Genomic DNA, 17,489 nt, shown 5'->3' on the forward strand with positions numbered 1-17,489 from the left:
CTAGGCTGACTGAGAGTACCTTACCTGACACACACACACACTAACACACAGTCACACCTCCCCATGTGCCTTACACACACACACACTAACACACAGTCACACCTCCCCCATGTACCTTACACACACACACACTAACACACAGTCACACCTCCCCCATGTACCTTACACACACACACACACACTAACACCTCCCCCATGTACCTTACCTGACACACACACACTAACACACAGTCACACCTCCCCCATGTACCTTACACACACACACACACTAACACAGTCACACCTCCCCCATGTACCTTACACACACACACACACACTAACACACAGTCACACCTCCCCCATGTACCTTACCTGACACACACACACTAACACACAGTCACACCTCCCCCATGTACCTTACCTGACACATACACACTAACACACAGTCACACCTCCCCCATGTACCTTACACACACACACACACACTAACACAGTCACACCTCCCCCACCTCCCCCAAAACAACAGTAATGCAGAAAACATACACACACAACTCACCCACTCACTCATAATGTAGGCTAGACTGACAGAGTGGTTGTGTGAGTTACTAGACTGACAGAGTGGTTGTGTGAGTTACTAGGCTGACAGAGTGGTTGTGTGAGTTACTAGGCTGACTGAGAGTACCTTACCTGACACACACACACACACTAACACACAGTCACACCTCCCCATGTGCCTTACACACACACACACTAACACACAGTCACACCTCCCCCATGTACCTTACACACACACACACTAACACACAGTCACACCTCCCCCATGTACCTTACACACACACACACACTAACACCTCCCCCATGTACCTTACCTGACACATACACACTAACACACAGTCACACCTCCCCCATGTACCTTACACACACACACACACTAACACAGTCACACCTCCCCCATGTACCTTACACACACACACACACACACACTAACACACAGTCACACCTCCCCCATGTACCTTACCTGACACACACACACTAACACACAGTCACACCTCCCCCATGTACCTTACCTGACACATACACACTAACACACAGTCACACCTCCCCCATGTACCTTACACACACACACACACACACACTAACACAGTCACACCTCCCCCATGTACCTTACACACACACACACTAACACACAGTCACACCTCCCCCATGTACCTTACCTGACACACACACACTAACACACAGTCACACCTCCCCATGTACCTTACCTGATACACACACCCTAACACACAGTCACACCTCCCCCATGTACCTTACCTGCCACATACACACAGTCACACCTCCCCCATGTACCTTACCTGACACATACACACTAACACACAGTCACACCTCCCCATGTACCTTACACACACACACACACACACACACACTAACACACAGTCACACCTCCCCATGTACCTTACCTGACACATACACACTAACACACAGTCACACCTCCCCATGTACCTTACACACACACACACACACACACACTAACACACAGTCACACCTCCCCATGTACCTTACACACACACACACTAACACACAGTCACACCTCCCCATGTACCTTACCTGACACACACACACTAACACACAGTCACACCTCCCCATGTACCTTACCTGACACACACACCCTAACACACAGTCACACCTCCCCATGTACCTTACCTGCCACATACACACAGTCACACCTCCCCCATGTACCTTACCTGACACATACACACAGTCACACCTCCCCCATGTACCTTACACACACACACACACACACACACCTCCCCATGTACCTTACACACACACACACACACACACTAACACACAGTCACACCTCCCCATGTACCTTACCTGACACATACACACTAACACACAGTCACACCTCCCCATGTACCTTACACACACACACACACACTAACACACAGTCACACCTCCCCATGTACCTTACACACACACACACACACACACACACACACACACACACACACACACACACACACACACACACACACACACACACACACACACACACACAAACACAAACAAAAACTCACTAGTAGAGGGGGCTGATAGGGAGTGGTTGAGAGAATTACTACAAAACAACAGTAATGCAGAAAACATACACACACAACTCACCCACTCACTCATAATGTAGGCTAGACTGACAGAGTGGTTGTGTGAGTTACTAGACTGACAGAGTGGTTGTGTGAGTTACTAGGCTGACAGAGTGGTTGTGTGAGTTACTAGACTGACAGAGTGGTTGTGTGAGTTACTAGGCTGACAGAGTGGTTGTGTGAGTTACTAGGCTGACAGAGTGGTTGTGTGAGTTACTAGGCTGACAGAGTGGTTGTGTGAGTTACTAGACTGACAGAGTGGTTTTGTGAGTTACTAGGCTGACAGAGTGGTTGTGTGAGTTACTAGGCTGACTGAGAGTACCTTACCTGACACACACACACACTAACACACAGTCACACCTCCCCATGTGCCTTACACACACACACACTAACACACAGTCACACCTCCCCCATGTACCTTACACACACACACACTAACACACAGTCACACCTCCCCCATGTACCTTACACACACACACACACACTAACACCTCCCCCATGTACCTTACCTGACACACACACACTAACACACAGTCACACCTCCCCCATGTACCTTACACACACACACACACTAACACAGTCACACCTCCCCCATGTACCTTACACACACACACACACACTAACACACAGTCACACCTCCCCCATGTACCTTACCTGACACACACACACTAACACACAGTCACACCTCCCCCATGTACCTTACCTGACACATACACACTAACACACAGTCACACCTCCCCCATGTACCTTACACACACACACACACACACACTAACACAGTCACACCTCCCCCACCTCCCCCAAAACAACAGTAATGCAGAAAACATACACACACAACTCACCCACTCACTCATAATGTAGGCTAGACTGACAGAGTGGTTGTGTGAGTTACTAGACTGACAGAGTGGTTGTGTGAGTTACTAGACTGACAGAGTGGTTGTGTGAGTTACTAGACTGACAGAGTGGTTGTGTGAGTTACTAGGCTGACAGAGTGGTTGTGTGAGTTACTAGACTGACAGAGTGGTTGTGTGAGTTACTAGACTGACAGAGTGGTTGTGTGAGTTACTAGACTGACAGAGTGGTTGTGTGAGTTACTAGACTGACAGAGTGGTTGTGTGAGTTACTAGACTGACAGAGTGGTTGTGTGAGTTACTAGGCTGACAGAGTGGTTGTGTGAGTTACTAGGCTGACAGAGTGGTTGTGTGAGTTACTAGGCTGACTGAGAGTACCTTACCTGACACACACACACACACTAACACACAGTCACACCTCCCCATGTGCCTTACACACACACACACTAACACACAGTCACACCTCCCCCATGTACCTTACACACACACACACTAACACACAGTCACACCTCCCCCATGTACCTTACACACACACACACACTAACACCTCCCCCATGTACCTTACCTGACACATACACACTAACACACCGTCACACCTCCCCCATGTACCTTACACACACACACACACTAACACAGTCACACCTCCCCCATGTACCTTACACACACACACACACACACACTAACACACAGTCACACCTCCCCCATGTACCTTACCTGACACACACACACTAACACACAGTCACACCTCCCCCATGTACCTTACCTGACACATACACACTAACACACAGTCACACCTCCCCCATGTACCTTACACACACACACACACACACTAACACAGTCACACCTCCCCCATGTACCTTACACACACACACACTAACACACAGTCACACCTCCCCCGTGTACCTTACCTGACACACACACACTAACACACAGTCACACCTCCCCATGTACCTTACCTGATACACACACCCTAACACACAGTCACACCTCCCCCATGTACCTTACCTGCCACATACACACAGTCACACCTCCCCCATGTACCTTACCTGACACATACACACTAACACACAGTCACACCTCCCCATGTACCTTACACACACACACACACACACACACACACTAACACACAGTCACACCTCCCCATGTACCTTACCTGACACATACACACTAACACACAGTCACACCTCCCCATGTACCTTACACACACACACACACACACACTAACACACAGTCACACCTCCCCATGTACCTTACACACACACACACTAACACACAGTCACACCTCCCCATGTACCTTACCTGACACACACACACTAACACACAGTCACACCTCCCCATGTACCTTACCTGACACACACACCCTAACACACAGTCACACCTCCCCATGTACCTTACCTGCCACATACACACAGTCACACCTCCCCCATGTACCTTACCTGACACATACACACAGTCACACCTCCCCCATGTACCTTACACACACACACACACACACACTAACACACAGTCACACCTCCCCATGTACCTTACACACACACACACACACACACTAACACACAGTCACACCTCCCCATGTACCTTACCTGACACATACACACTAACACACAGTCACACCTCCCCATGTACCTTACACACACACACACACACTAACACACAGTCACACCTCCCCATGTACCTTACACACACACACACACACACACACACACACACACACACACACACACACACACACACACACACACACACACACACACACACACACACACACACACACACACACACACACACACACACACACAGTCACACCTCCCCCATGTACCTTACCTGCCACATACACACAGTCACACCTCCCCCATGTACCTTACCTGACACATACACAATAACACAAGGTCACACCCCCCCATGTACCTTACACACACACAAACACACACACACACACACACACTCATACACACTAACACACAATCACACCTCCCCCATGTACCTTACACACACACACACACACACACTAACACACAGTCACACCTCCCCATGTACCTTACACACACACACACACACACACTAACACACAGTCACACCTCCCCATGTACCTTACCTGACACATACACACTAACACACAGTCACACCTCCCCATGTACCTTACACACACACACACACACACTAACACACAGTCACACCTCCCCATGTACCTTACCTGACACATACACACTAACACACAGTCACACCTCCCCATGTACCTTACACACACACACACACACACACACACACACACACACACACACACACACACACACACACACACACACACACACACACACACACACACACACACACACACACACAACACACAGTCACACCTCCCCCATGTACCTTACCTGCCACATACACACAGTCACACCTCCCCCATGTACCTTACCTGACACATACACAATAACACAAGGTCACACCCCCCCATGTACCTTACACACACACACACACACACACACACACACACCCATACACACTAACACACAGTCACACCTCCCCCATGTACCTTACCTGACACATACACACTAACACACAGTCACACCTCCCCCATGTACCTTACACACACACACACTAACACACAGTCACACCTCCCCATGTACCTTACCTGACACACACACACACTAACACACAGTCACACCTCCCCCATGTACCTTACACACACACACACACACACACACACACACACACACACACACACACACACACACACACACACACACACACACACACACACACACACACACACACACACACACACACACACACACACGTCACACCTCCCCATGTACCTTACCTGCCACATACACACTAACACACAGTCTCACCTCCCCCATGTACCTTACACACACACACACACACACACACACAGTCACACCTCCCCCATGTACCTTACCTGACACATACACACTAACACACAGTCACACCTCCCCCATGTACCTTACACACACACACACACACTAACACACAGTCACACCTCCCCATGTACCTTACACACACACACACACTAACACACAGTCACACCTCCCCATGTACCTTACCTGCCACACACACACTAACACAAGGTCACACCTCCCCATGTACCTTACACACACACACACACACACAGTCACACCTCCCCATGTACCTTACCTGCCACATACACACTAACACACAGTCACACCTCCCCATGTACCTTACACACACACACACACACACTAACACACAGTCACACCTCCCCATGTACCTTACACACACACACACACACACACTACCACACAGTCACCCCCCCCCCCCCCCCCCCATGTACCTTACCTGACACATACACACACACACACACACACACACACACACACACACACACACACACACACACACACACACACACACACACACACACACACACACACACACACACACACACACACACACACACACACAGTCACACCTCCCCCATGTACCTTACCTGCCACATACACACAGTCACACCTCCCCATGTACCTTACCTGACTATATACACACTAACACACAGTCACACCTCCCCCATGTACCTTACACACACACACACACACACACACACACACACACACACACACACACACACACACACACACACACACACACACACACACACACACACACACACACACACACACACACACACACACAGTCACACCTCCCCCATGTACCTTACACACACACACACTAACACACAGTCACACCTCCCCCATGTACCTTACACACACACACAGTCACACCTCCCCCATGTACCTTACACACACACACAGTCACACCTCCCCATGTACCTTACCTGACACACACACCCTAACACACAGTCACACCTCCCCATGTACCTTACCTGCCACATACACACAGTCACACCTCCCCCATGTACCTTACCTGACACATACACACTAACACACAGTCACACCTCCCCATGTACCTTACACACACACACACACACTAACACACAGTCACACCTCCCCATGTACCTTACCTGACACATACACACTAACACACAGTCACACCTCCCCATGTACCTTACACACACACACACACACTAACACACAGTCACACCTCCCCATGTACCTTACACACACACACACACACACACACACACACACACACACACACACACACACACACACACACACACACACACACACACACACACACACACACACACACACACACACACACACACACACACACACACACACACACAGTCACACCTCCCCCATGTACCTTACCTGCCACATACACACAGTCACACCTCCCCCATGTACCTTACCTGCCACATACACACTAACACACAGTCTCACCTCCCCCATGTACCTTACCTGACACATACACACTAACACACAGTCACACCTCCCCATGTACCTTACACACACACACACACACACACTAACACACAGTCACACCTCACCCATGTACCTTACCTGACACATACACACTAACACACAGTCACACCTCCCCCATGTACCTTACACACACACACACACTAACACACAGTCACACCTCCCCATGTACCTTACACACACACACACACTAACACACAGTCACACCTCCCCATGTACCTTACCTGCCACACACACACTAACACACAGTCACACCTCCCCATGTACCTTACACACACACACACACACACTAACACACAGTCACACACAGTCACCCCCCCCCCCCCCCCCATGTACCTTACCTGACACATACACACTAACACACAGTCACACCTCCCCCATGTACCTTACACACACACACACACACACACACAGGCACACCCCCCCCCATGTACCTTACCTGACACACACACACTAACACACAGTCACACCTCCCCATGTACCTTACACACACACACACACACACACACACACACACACACACACACACACACACACACACACACTAACACACACACACACACACACACACACTAACACACAGTCACACCTCCCCCATGTACCTTACCTGCCACATACACACAGTCACACCTCCCCATGTACCTTACCTGACACATACACAGTAACACACAGTCACACCTCCCCCATGTACCTTACACACACACACACACACACACACTAACACACAGTCACACCTCCCCCATGTACCTTACACACACACACACACTAACACAGTCACACCTCCCCCATGTACCTTACACACACACACAGTCACACCTCCCCCATGTACCTTACCTGCCACATACACACAGTCACACCTCCCCATGTACCTTACCTGACACATACACACTAACACACAGTCACACCTCCCCCATGTACCTTACACACACACACACACACACACACACACACACTAACACACAGTCACACCTCCCCCATGTACCTTACACACACACACACTAACACACAGTCACACCTCCCCCATGTACCTTACACACACACACACACTAACACACAGTCACACCTTGGGACACAGACACTATGATATTACATAAAACAGCTGTTAGATTGATTCAGTGTCAGCAATAAGACACCAACAGTTTATTTTATGAGAAATACATTAAAAACATAACACTATTTGTAATAGACATCAATACAGGGGAGAATAATTCTAGCCAGATCGCTCAAGATGAGACATGGCTTTTGTGTATGTGTGCCATTCAGAAGGTGAATGAGCAAGACAAAAGATTGTGAGGGCAATTCAACGGCGTAACCACGGCGCTGAGAGCGGAGAAGCAGGTGCAGGTGGTACGTTTAATAAAACCAACAAACATGGAACGAGACAACAGAGTAGTGGAGTCTTAACACAGAAACCTGAGTCAATAACCCCTGGGAAAAGAACCAAACGGAGTGACAGATATAGGGAAGGTAATCAGGGAAGTGATGGAGTCCAGGTGAAAGTCATGAGACGCAGGTGCGCGTAACGATGGTGGCAGGTGTGCGTAATAATGAGTAAACTGGCGACGTTGAGGGCCGGAGCGGGAGTAGATGTGTCAAACGGGGTATGGCGCACCGGTACCAGGCGCGGGGTATGGCGCAAACCGGTACCAGGCGCACCGGTTTGTGTCAAGAACTGTAACGCTGCTGGGTTTTTTCACACTCAAGAATTTTCCGTGTGTATCAAGAATGGTCCACCACTCAAAGGACATCCAGCCAACTTGACACAACTGTGGGAAGCAATTGGAGTCAACATGGACCAGTATCCCTGCGGAACGCTTTAGACACCTGGTAGAGTCCAAGCCGTGAGATCTTGTTGAATATTCACAACTGATGTTGGTGCCTAGTCAGTCACAAATACAGCATGCTACGACACACACACACACACACACACACACACACACACACACACACACACACACACACACACACACACACACACACACACACACACACACACACACACACACACACACACACACACACACACACACACACACACACACACACACACACACACACACACACACACACACACACACACACACACACACACACACACACACACACAATACACAAACACAGCTGTCTAATCCTGAGTGTGTGAATCAGCTGTGTGTTCCGGTGGAGGAGTAAACAACATATCTAAGTGACAGTTAGTCAGTCGGTCTGCTGTCATTGAGTCACAGGGATGGAGATGCAGAGTGTGAAGCCTAATATAACCCACCATGTCTGAGAAACAGAGGAGGGAGAGATGGAGAGGGAGAGCGTGAGAGAGGGAGAGAGATTTATATGTTCCTACTTTTTCTTTGGCAGTGTACTCTTGCCTTTGCAAATCACTACATTTCCATGCCAATAAAGCCTCTTGAATTAAATTGTATGAGACAGGGAGTGTGAGAGAGAGAGACAGAGAGAGAGAGAGAAGTAGAGAGAGATAAAGAGAGCGAAAGAGAGAGAGAAAGAAAGAGAGACAGACAAAGAAAGAGAGAGAGAGAGAGAGAGAGAGGAGAGGGAGAGGAGAGCAGGAGTGAGAAGGAGAGAGAGAGAGAAAGAAAGAGAGAAAGAAAGAGAGAGAGAGAAGGAGAGTGGGAGTGAGAAGGAAAGAGAGAAGGAGGGCTTATAGAAGAAATAAAGAAAGACCACCAAGGTATGTAGCAGAAGTGATTTCACCAGAGGGCTCTGGGTAATACAAACAGAGAGGGAGTCCTACCAGACTAACATTGTGTATGTAGAGATTCCCCTTTGAGATATACTACTATGAGTTTCCCACGCCTGTAGGATACAGAGACAGGGGAAATTAGTGTCTGTCCAAAATGGTACCCTATTACCTCTACAGGTGTGGGCCCTGGTCAAATAGTAGTGCACCGTATACAAAATAGGGTTCCATTTGGAACGGACCCTTCACAAACCAACACTGTGTCAACAGAGACTCCTCTCAGATAAGAGTTTTAAAACTCTGTAGGAAACGAGCTTCACATGGAGATTTCCTTTGAGATTCGTGTTTAATTTCGTTGCAAAGTGAAGTAAAGTGATCTTTTGTAGGATATCGGATCAGACAGGGATATCCTAACAAACTCCTAACAAAATAGGATATCCTAACAAACTCCTAACAAAATAGGATATCGTAACAAACTCCTAACAAAAGAAAAAGTTATTTTCGAGAGAGAATCTGTTATATACCCCAGAGGAAAGACAGGAACTCAGATCTTCTAGGAGACTGACAGAGACACACCACAGATACATTCATGTCCTGACAGACTGACAGAAACACACCACAGATACATTCATGTCCTGACAGACTGACAGAGACATACCACAGATACATTCATGTCCTGACAGACTGACAGGTTGTTCATGAGGAGAACAATTGTTTCCTGTCGATGCATTCTGACACAGCAGAGGTAGAGAGAGGCCACATACACAAGTGCATGCAGTGGCAGTGTACACACAGACAGACAGACAGACAGACAGACAGAGACAGACAGACAGACAGACACACAGACTCGTAAAGACCCATGCACAGCGGTACTTAGCACTTACTCTATTCTTTCACTGTAATACCTACTGAAAATTGGACAGTGTAGTTAGATTAACAAGAATTTATGCTTACTTACAACCTCTTGCCTACATTAGCTCAACCGTCCCGTGGAAGGGACACCGATCCCGAAAAAGATTTATATAACATGTTTTCACCCTACATTTGAATTGCAGATTCACCTGACATTTGTAGTTTCACATGTGAAAAACCTGCATATCAGAATTGAATTTGCCTTTTCACATGTGGAAAAACGTTCAAATGTGAATATCGAAATCTCATGTGGAATTGCGTTTTCACACACACACACACACACACACACACACACACACACACACGTAAAGACCCATGCACAGCGGTACTTAGCACTTACAGTACTGTGAGCTGGCTGCAGGTCATCAGAGTAGAGTAGCTAATGGTTAAGACCTGGTTCCCCTCAAAATCCCTGGAGAGAGAGAGAGAGAAAGAGGGGAGAGAGAGGGAGAGGGGAGAGAGGGAGAGGGGAGAGAGAGAGGGGAGGGAGTGAGAAGGGGAGCGAGAGAGGGAGAGAGAGCGGGGAGAGGGGGAGAGAGTTAGAGACAGAGAAAGAGAGAGGTAGGGGGAGGGAGAGAGAGGTGGGGGGAGGGAGGGAGAGAGAGGAGGGAGGGGAGAGAGTGAGAGAGAGGGGGAGGGGGAGAGAGTGAGAATGGGGCGAGAGAGAGAGAGAGAGAGGGGGGGAGGGGGAGAGAGTGAGCATGGGGCGAGAGAGAGAGAGAGAGAGAGAGAGAGAGAGAGGGGGGGGAGAGATAGAGGGAGGGGGAGAGAGAGTGAGAAGGTGGGGAGAGAGAGTGAGAAGGGGGAGGAGAAAGAGAGAGAGAGAGAGAGAGAGAGAGAGAGAACATTGGTGTTCACTTTTGGCTAACACACTCCTAAACTAGTCTCTTTGTCCACAGCAGGATTCATCTTCTCCTTTCACACTGGAGAGAGATACGGCTGTGTGTGTGTGTGTGTGTGTGTGTGTGTGTGTGTGAAGCAGAGCGCAGTAGCAGTGTGGGAGTTAGGTTGTTTGATAAGTCAGGAACAGACTCTCCCAATTAGAGCGCACGGACACACACACACACACACACACACACACACACACACACACACAGCAGGAGTTGAAAACAAGTTTGATCAGATTATTTAATCCGTTTAGAAATGATGACTTTTATAATGAATCTCTGGCTGCATGGTGAAACAGTTTGTAATATAATTTGATAGGGGGTTATCTCTTTCTGTTTGTTAGTCTGTGCATGCCTTCGTGTGTGTGTGTGTGTGTGTGTGTGTGTGTGTGTGTGTGTGTGTGTGTCGGTGGATGGATGGATGGATGGATGGATGGATGGATGGATAAATGTGACTAGTTTCAGGAAACTAGGCGTATGTCGAGCGTCACTACTTCACAAGAGAGGCATTTCAACGTAAACAGTAATTTTTTATCATAATGCATTTTTTTTGACAAAAATGCCTTCTGGAACATTCTAACTTTCATGTGCCTTCATAACAAACATGTATGCCATCTGTAAATACAAATACAATTGTGTTAGGGCTGTTGTCCTCCTCCTCCTCAGACGAGGAGAGGAGAGAAGGATCATCAGACCAAAATGCAGCATTTGGGAAATAAGCCATCTTTTATTTCAATACGACGATGGCAACACGAAAAACAAAACACTTTCAAATATACAAAAAACAAGAAAACGACGTTGACGAAACCTGAACATAAACTTACATAACTAAACGTAAACTCACGGACAGGAAACAGACGACATCAAAATAAACGAACAGCCAAACAGTCCCGTATGGTACATACATTCGACGACAAGGAAGACAATCACCCACAAACAAACAGTGAGAACACCCTACCTAAATATGACTCTTAATTAGAGGAGAACGCAAAACACCTGCCTCTAATTAAGAGCCATACCAGGCAACCACAACCAACATAGAAACAGATAACATAGACTGCCCACCCAAAACACATGCCCTGACCTAAACACATACAAAAACAACATAAAACAGGTCAGGACCGTTACAGAACCCCCCCCTCAAGGTGCGAACGCCGGGCGCACCAGCACAAAGTCCAGGGGAGGGTCTGGGTGGGCAGTTGACCACGGTGGTGGCTCCGGCTCTGGACGCTGTCCCCACACCACCATAGTCACTCCCCGCTTCTGTCTTCCCCTCCCAATGACCACCCTAAAACTAACATCCCCTAAATGAACGGCCAGCACCGGGAGAAGGGGCAGCACCGGGACAAGGGGCAGCACCGGGACAAGGGGCAGCACCGGGACAAGGGGCAGCACCGGGACAAGGGGCAGCACCGGGACAAGGGGCAGCACCGGGACATGGGGCAGCACCGGGACATGGGGCAGCACCGGGACAAGGGGCAGCACCGGGACAAGGGGCAGCACCGGGACAAGGGGCAGCACCGGGATAAGGGGCAGCACCGGGATAAGGGGCAGCACCGGGATAAGGGGCAGCACCGGGACAAGGGGCAGCACCGGGACAAGGGGCAGCACCGGGATAAGGGGCAGCACCGGGACAAGGGGCAGCACCGGGACAAGGGGCAGCACCGGGACAAGGGGCAGGTCCCGGCTGAGGGACTCTGGCAGATCCTGGCTGAGGGACTCTGGCAGATCCTGGCTGAGGGACTCTGGCAGATCCTGGCTGAGGGACTCTGGCAGATCCTGGCTGAGGGACTCTGGCAGATCCTGGCTGAGGGACTCTGGCAGATCCTGGCTGAGGGACTCTGGCAGATCCTGGCTGAGGGACTCTGGCAGATCCTGGCTGAGGGACTCTGGCAGATCCTGGCTGAGGGACTCTGGCAGGTCCTGGCTGAGGGACTCTGGCAGGTCCTGGCTGAGGGACTCTGGCAGGTCCTGGCTGAGGAACTCTGGCAGGTCCTGGCTGGACGGCTCTGGCAGGTCCTGGCTGGACGGCTCTGGCAGGTCCTGGCTGGACGGCTCTGGCAGGTCCTGGCTGGACGGCTCTGGCAGGTCCTGGCTGGACGGCTCTGGCAGGTCCTGGCTGGACGGCTCTGGCAGGTCCTGGCTGGACGGCTCTGGCAGGTCATAGCAGGACGGCTCTGGCAGGTCATAGCAGGACGGCTCTGGCAGGTCATAGCAGGACGGCTCTGGCAGGTCATAGCAGGACGGCTCTGGCAGGTCATAGCAGGACGGCTCTGGCTGGTCATGGCAGGACGGCTCTGGCTGGTCATGGCAGGACGGCTCTGGCTGGTCATGGCAGGACGGCTCTGGCTGGTCATGGCAGGACGGCTCTGGCTGATCATGGCAGGACAGCTCTGGCTGGTCATGGCAGGACGGGGCCCGGCGGCTCTGTAGGGAGGAGAAGGAGAGACAGCCTGGTGCGTGGTCTAGGCACTGGCTGCGCTGGAGAGGAGGAAACAGCTGGAGAGAGAACCCGGAGAGACAGCCTGGTACGGGGGGCTGCCACCGGAGGACTGGTACATGGAGGTGGCACCGGGTCTACCGGACCGTGAAGGAGGACACGTGCTCTTGAGCACCGAGCCTGCCCAACCTTACCAGGTTGAATGGTGCCCGTAGCCCTACCAGTGCGGCGAGGTGGAATAGCCCGCACTGGGCTATACTGGCAAACCGGGGACACCACTCGTAAGGCTGGTGCCATGTATGCCGGCCCGAGGAGACGTACTGGAGGCCAGATACGTTGGGCCGGCTTCATGACATCCAGCTCGATGCCCAACTTAGCCCTCCCAGTGCGGCAAGGTGGAATAGCCCGCACTGGGCTAAGCACGCGTACTGGGGACACCGTGCGCTTTACCGCATAACACGGTGTCTTACCAGTACGACGCCTTCTACCTCCACGGTAAGCACGGGGAGTTGGCTCGGGTATCCTACCCGGCTTTGCCACACTCCTCGTGTGCCCCCCCCAAGAAATTTTTGGGTCTGACTCACGGGCTCCCAACCGCGTCGACGCGCTGCCTCCTCATACCAGCGCCTCTCAGCCTTCGCTGCTTCCAACTCCTCCTTGGGACGGCGATATTCCCCTGGCTGAGCCCAAGGTCCTCTACCATCCAGGATCTCCTCCCAAGTCCAGGAGTCCTTGTTGCTCTGTTGAGCATTCCCTTGCCGCTTGGTCTTAGCGTGGTGGGTGATTCTGTTAGGGCTGTTGTCCTCCTCCTCCTCAGACGAGGAGAGGAGAGAAGGATCATCAGACCAAAATGCAGCATTTGGGAAATAAGCCATCTTTTATTTCAATACGACGATGGCAACACGAAAAACAAAACACTTTCAAATATACAAAAAACAAGAAAACGACGTCGACGAAACCTGAACATAAACTTACATAACTAAACGTAAACTCACGGACAGGAAACAGACGACATCAAAATAAACGAACAGCCAAACAGTCCCGTATGGTACATACATTCGACGACAAGGAAGACAATCACCCACAAACAAACAGTGAGAACACCCTACCTAAATATGACTCTTAATTAGAGGAGAACGCAAAACACCTGCCTCTAATTAAGAGCCATACCAGGCAACCACAACCAACATAGAAACAGATAACATAGACTGCCCACCCAAAACACATGCCCTGACCTAAACACATACAAAAACAACATAAAACAGGTCAGGACCGTTACAAATTGTTAAATTACGAGCCTAGTTGGTTTAGCCATGGAAAAAGTCAGAAACCTTTCCCCTGGACATGCCCAGAGACGAGTTCTGATTGGTCTGCCATGTAGGTCACTTCTGTCTATTACATGAGCTGCTCAGTATGTGTTGGTAATGCTTTCTAACGCAGCTTTCCTGAAAGATGTCACACAGTAGAACTGCATAAGAGTTGCTCTCCACTTTCTGGAGGACCGAGTTTTGAAATCAATAGAATTAGAGTATGATAGCTAAGGAGATGGAGAAAATTATGGCGTTTGACTGCAAATATGCAGACGGAGTTGAAAAGCGAACACACAGAAGGCTCTGGATTACATATTCAAACTAAGGGCAACCATGACATATTTATGTCACGACTTCCGCCGAAGTCGGTTTCTCTCCTTGTTCGGGCGGCGCTCGGCGTCGCCGGTCTTCTAGGCTGTTATGGCTGCAGCCCGACACCGGTACACCTATGACAACATCCAGCTCAAGTGCAGGGCGCGAAATTCAAAGGATATTTTTTTTAAATATTTAACTTTCACACATTAACAAGTCCAAGACACCAGATGAAAGATACACTTCTTGTGAATCAAGCCAACATGTCCGATTTTTAAAATGTTTTACAGGGAAGACAAAATATGTAAATCTATTAGCTAACCACGTTAGCAAAAGACACCACTTTTCTAACTCCATCAGTTTCTTACTCCATCAGGTGCTATCACAAATTCGACCAAATAAAGATATAAATAGCCACTAACCAAGAAACAAATTCATCAGATGACAGTCTGATAACATATTTATTGTATAGCATATGTTTTGTTCGAAAAATTTGCATATTTCATGTATAACCCATAGTTTACATTTCAGCTACAATCAGAAATTGCACCGAAAGCAGCCATAATATTTACAGACACCAACGTCAAATAGCTAATTACTCATCATAAAACATTTCTGAAAAATACATAGTGTGCAGCAATTGAAAGACAGGCATCTTGTGATTCCAAACAATATTTCCGATTTATTAAATGTTTTACAGCGAAAACAAAATGTATCGCTATATTAGCGTAGCCACAATAGACAGAAACACTTGGGCGCCCACGGCCAGTTCACATGCACGACAGATATATGAAATAACATCATAAAATGGGTCTTACTTTTGCTGATCTTTCATCAGAATGTTGAACAAGGTGTCCTCTGTCCAGATGAGTCGTTGTTTGGATTCAGAATGGCAAATTTCCCTCTTCACTTAGCATTGGCACTAGCCGAGTGGCACAAATTTCTCCAACGTAAACACAGTCAGAGGACGGAACACGGCAAAACTCCCGAAAAAATTTCAATAATCTGATTAAACTATATTGAAAAAACATACATTACGATGATATGGTCACATGTATCAAAAAAAATTCGAGCCGGGGATAGTTATCGTCCGTTACGGCAGCAAAACAGAAGTCAATCCCACTTCCTTCAGAGTACCGGAAGTGGAAGGTCACGTCAAAGAAATAGGTTTTTTTCCACCACAGACCAAGATGAGCACAAAATTTCTTCTCTCACATCCTCTTGACACCAATAGGAAGGCGTATGGAGTGTAAGTAGACTCCTAAGTGTCAAGACCATGTATAGGCATCAAGTTGAAAAGAGCATCGATTTCTGACATTTCACTTCCTGGTCAGGAAAAGTGCTGCAGAAGGACTTCTGTTTCACTCAGAGAAATAATTCCAACTGTTTTAGAAACTAGAGAGTGTTTTCTATCCAAAAAGAATAATAATATCCATATTGTACGAGCAAGATTTGAGTAGGAGGCCGTTTGAAATGGGCACGATTTCACTGGCTACTCAACACTTTGCCTTGCAGCCATAAGAAGCTAGCCATCATCGATCCACTTTTCATTTTCCATTTGTTTTGTCTTTTCTTCTCACACACATGTTCTCAAATCCCCTCAT

General features: G+C 48.9%; 1 protein-coding gene across 1 annotated transcript in view; it reads right to left on the bottom strand.

The window, feature by feature from the left end:
- LOC139552808 (relaxin receptor 2-like) overlaps window positions 1-17,489 on the bottom strand; it is a 206,635-nt gene that overhangs the window by 77,238 nt on the left and 111,908 nt on the right. Inside the window, 1 exon segment of the mRNA XM_071364858.1 lies at window positions 11,277-11,348. Within this exon segment, the coding sequence (XP_071220959.1) occupies window positions 11,277-11,348 (72 nt within the window).

Source organism: Salvelinus alpinus, chromosome 24, assembly GCF_045679555.1.
Source record: "Salvelinus alpinus chromosome 24, SLU_Salpinus.1, whole genome shotgun sequence".
Lineage (NCBI taxonomy): Eukaryota > Metazoa > Chordata > Actinopteri > Salmoniformes > Salmonidae > Salvelinus > Salvelinus alpinus.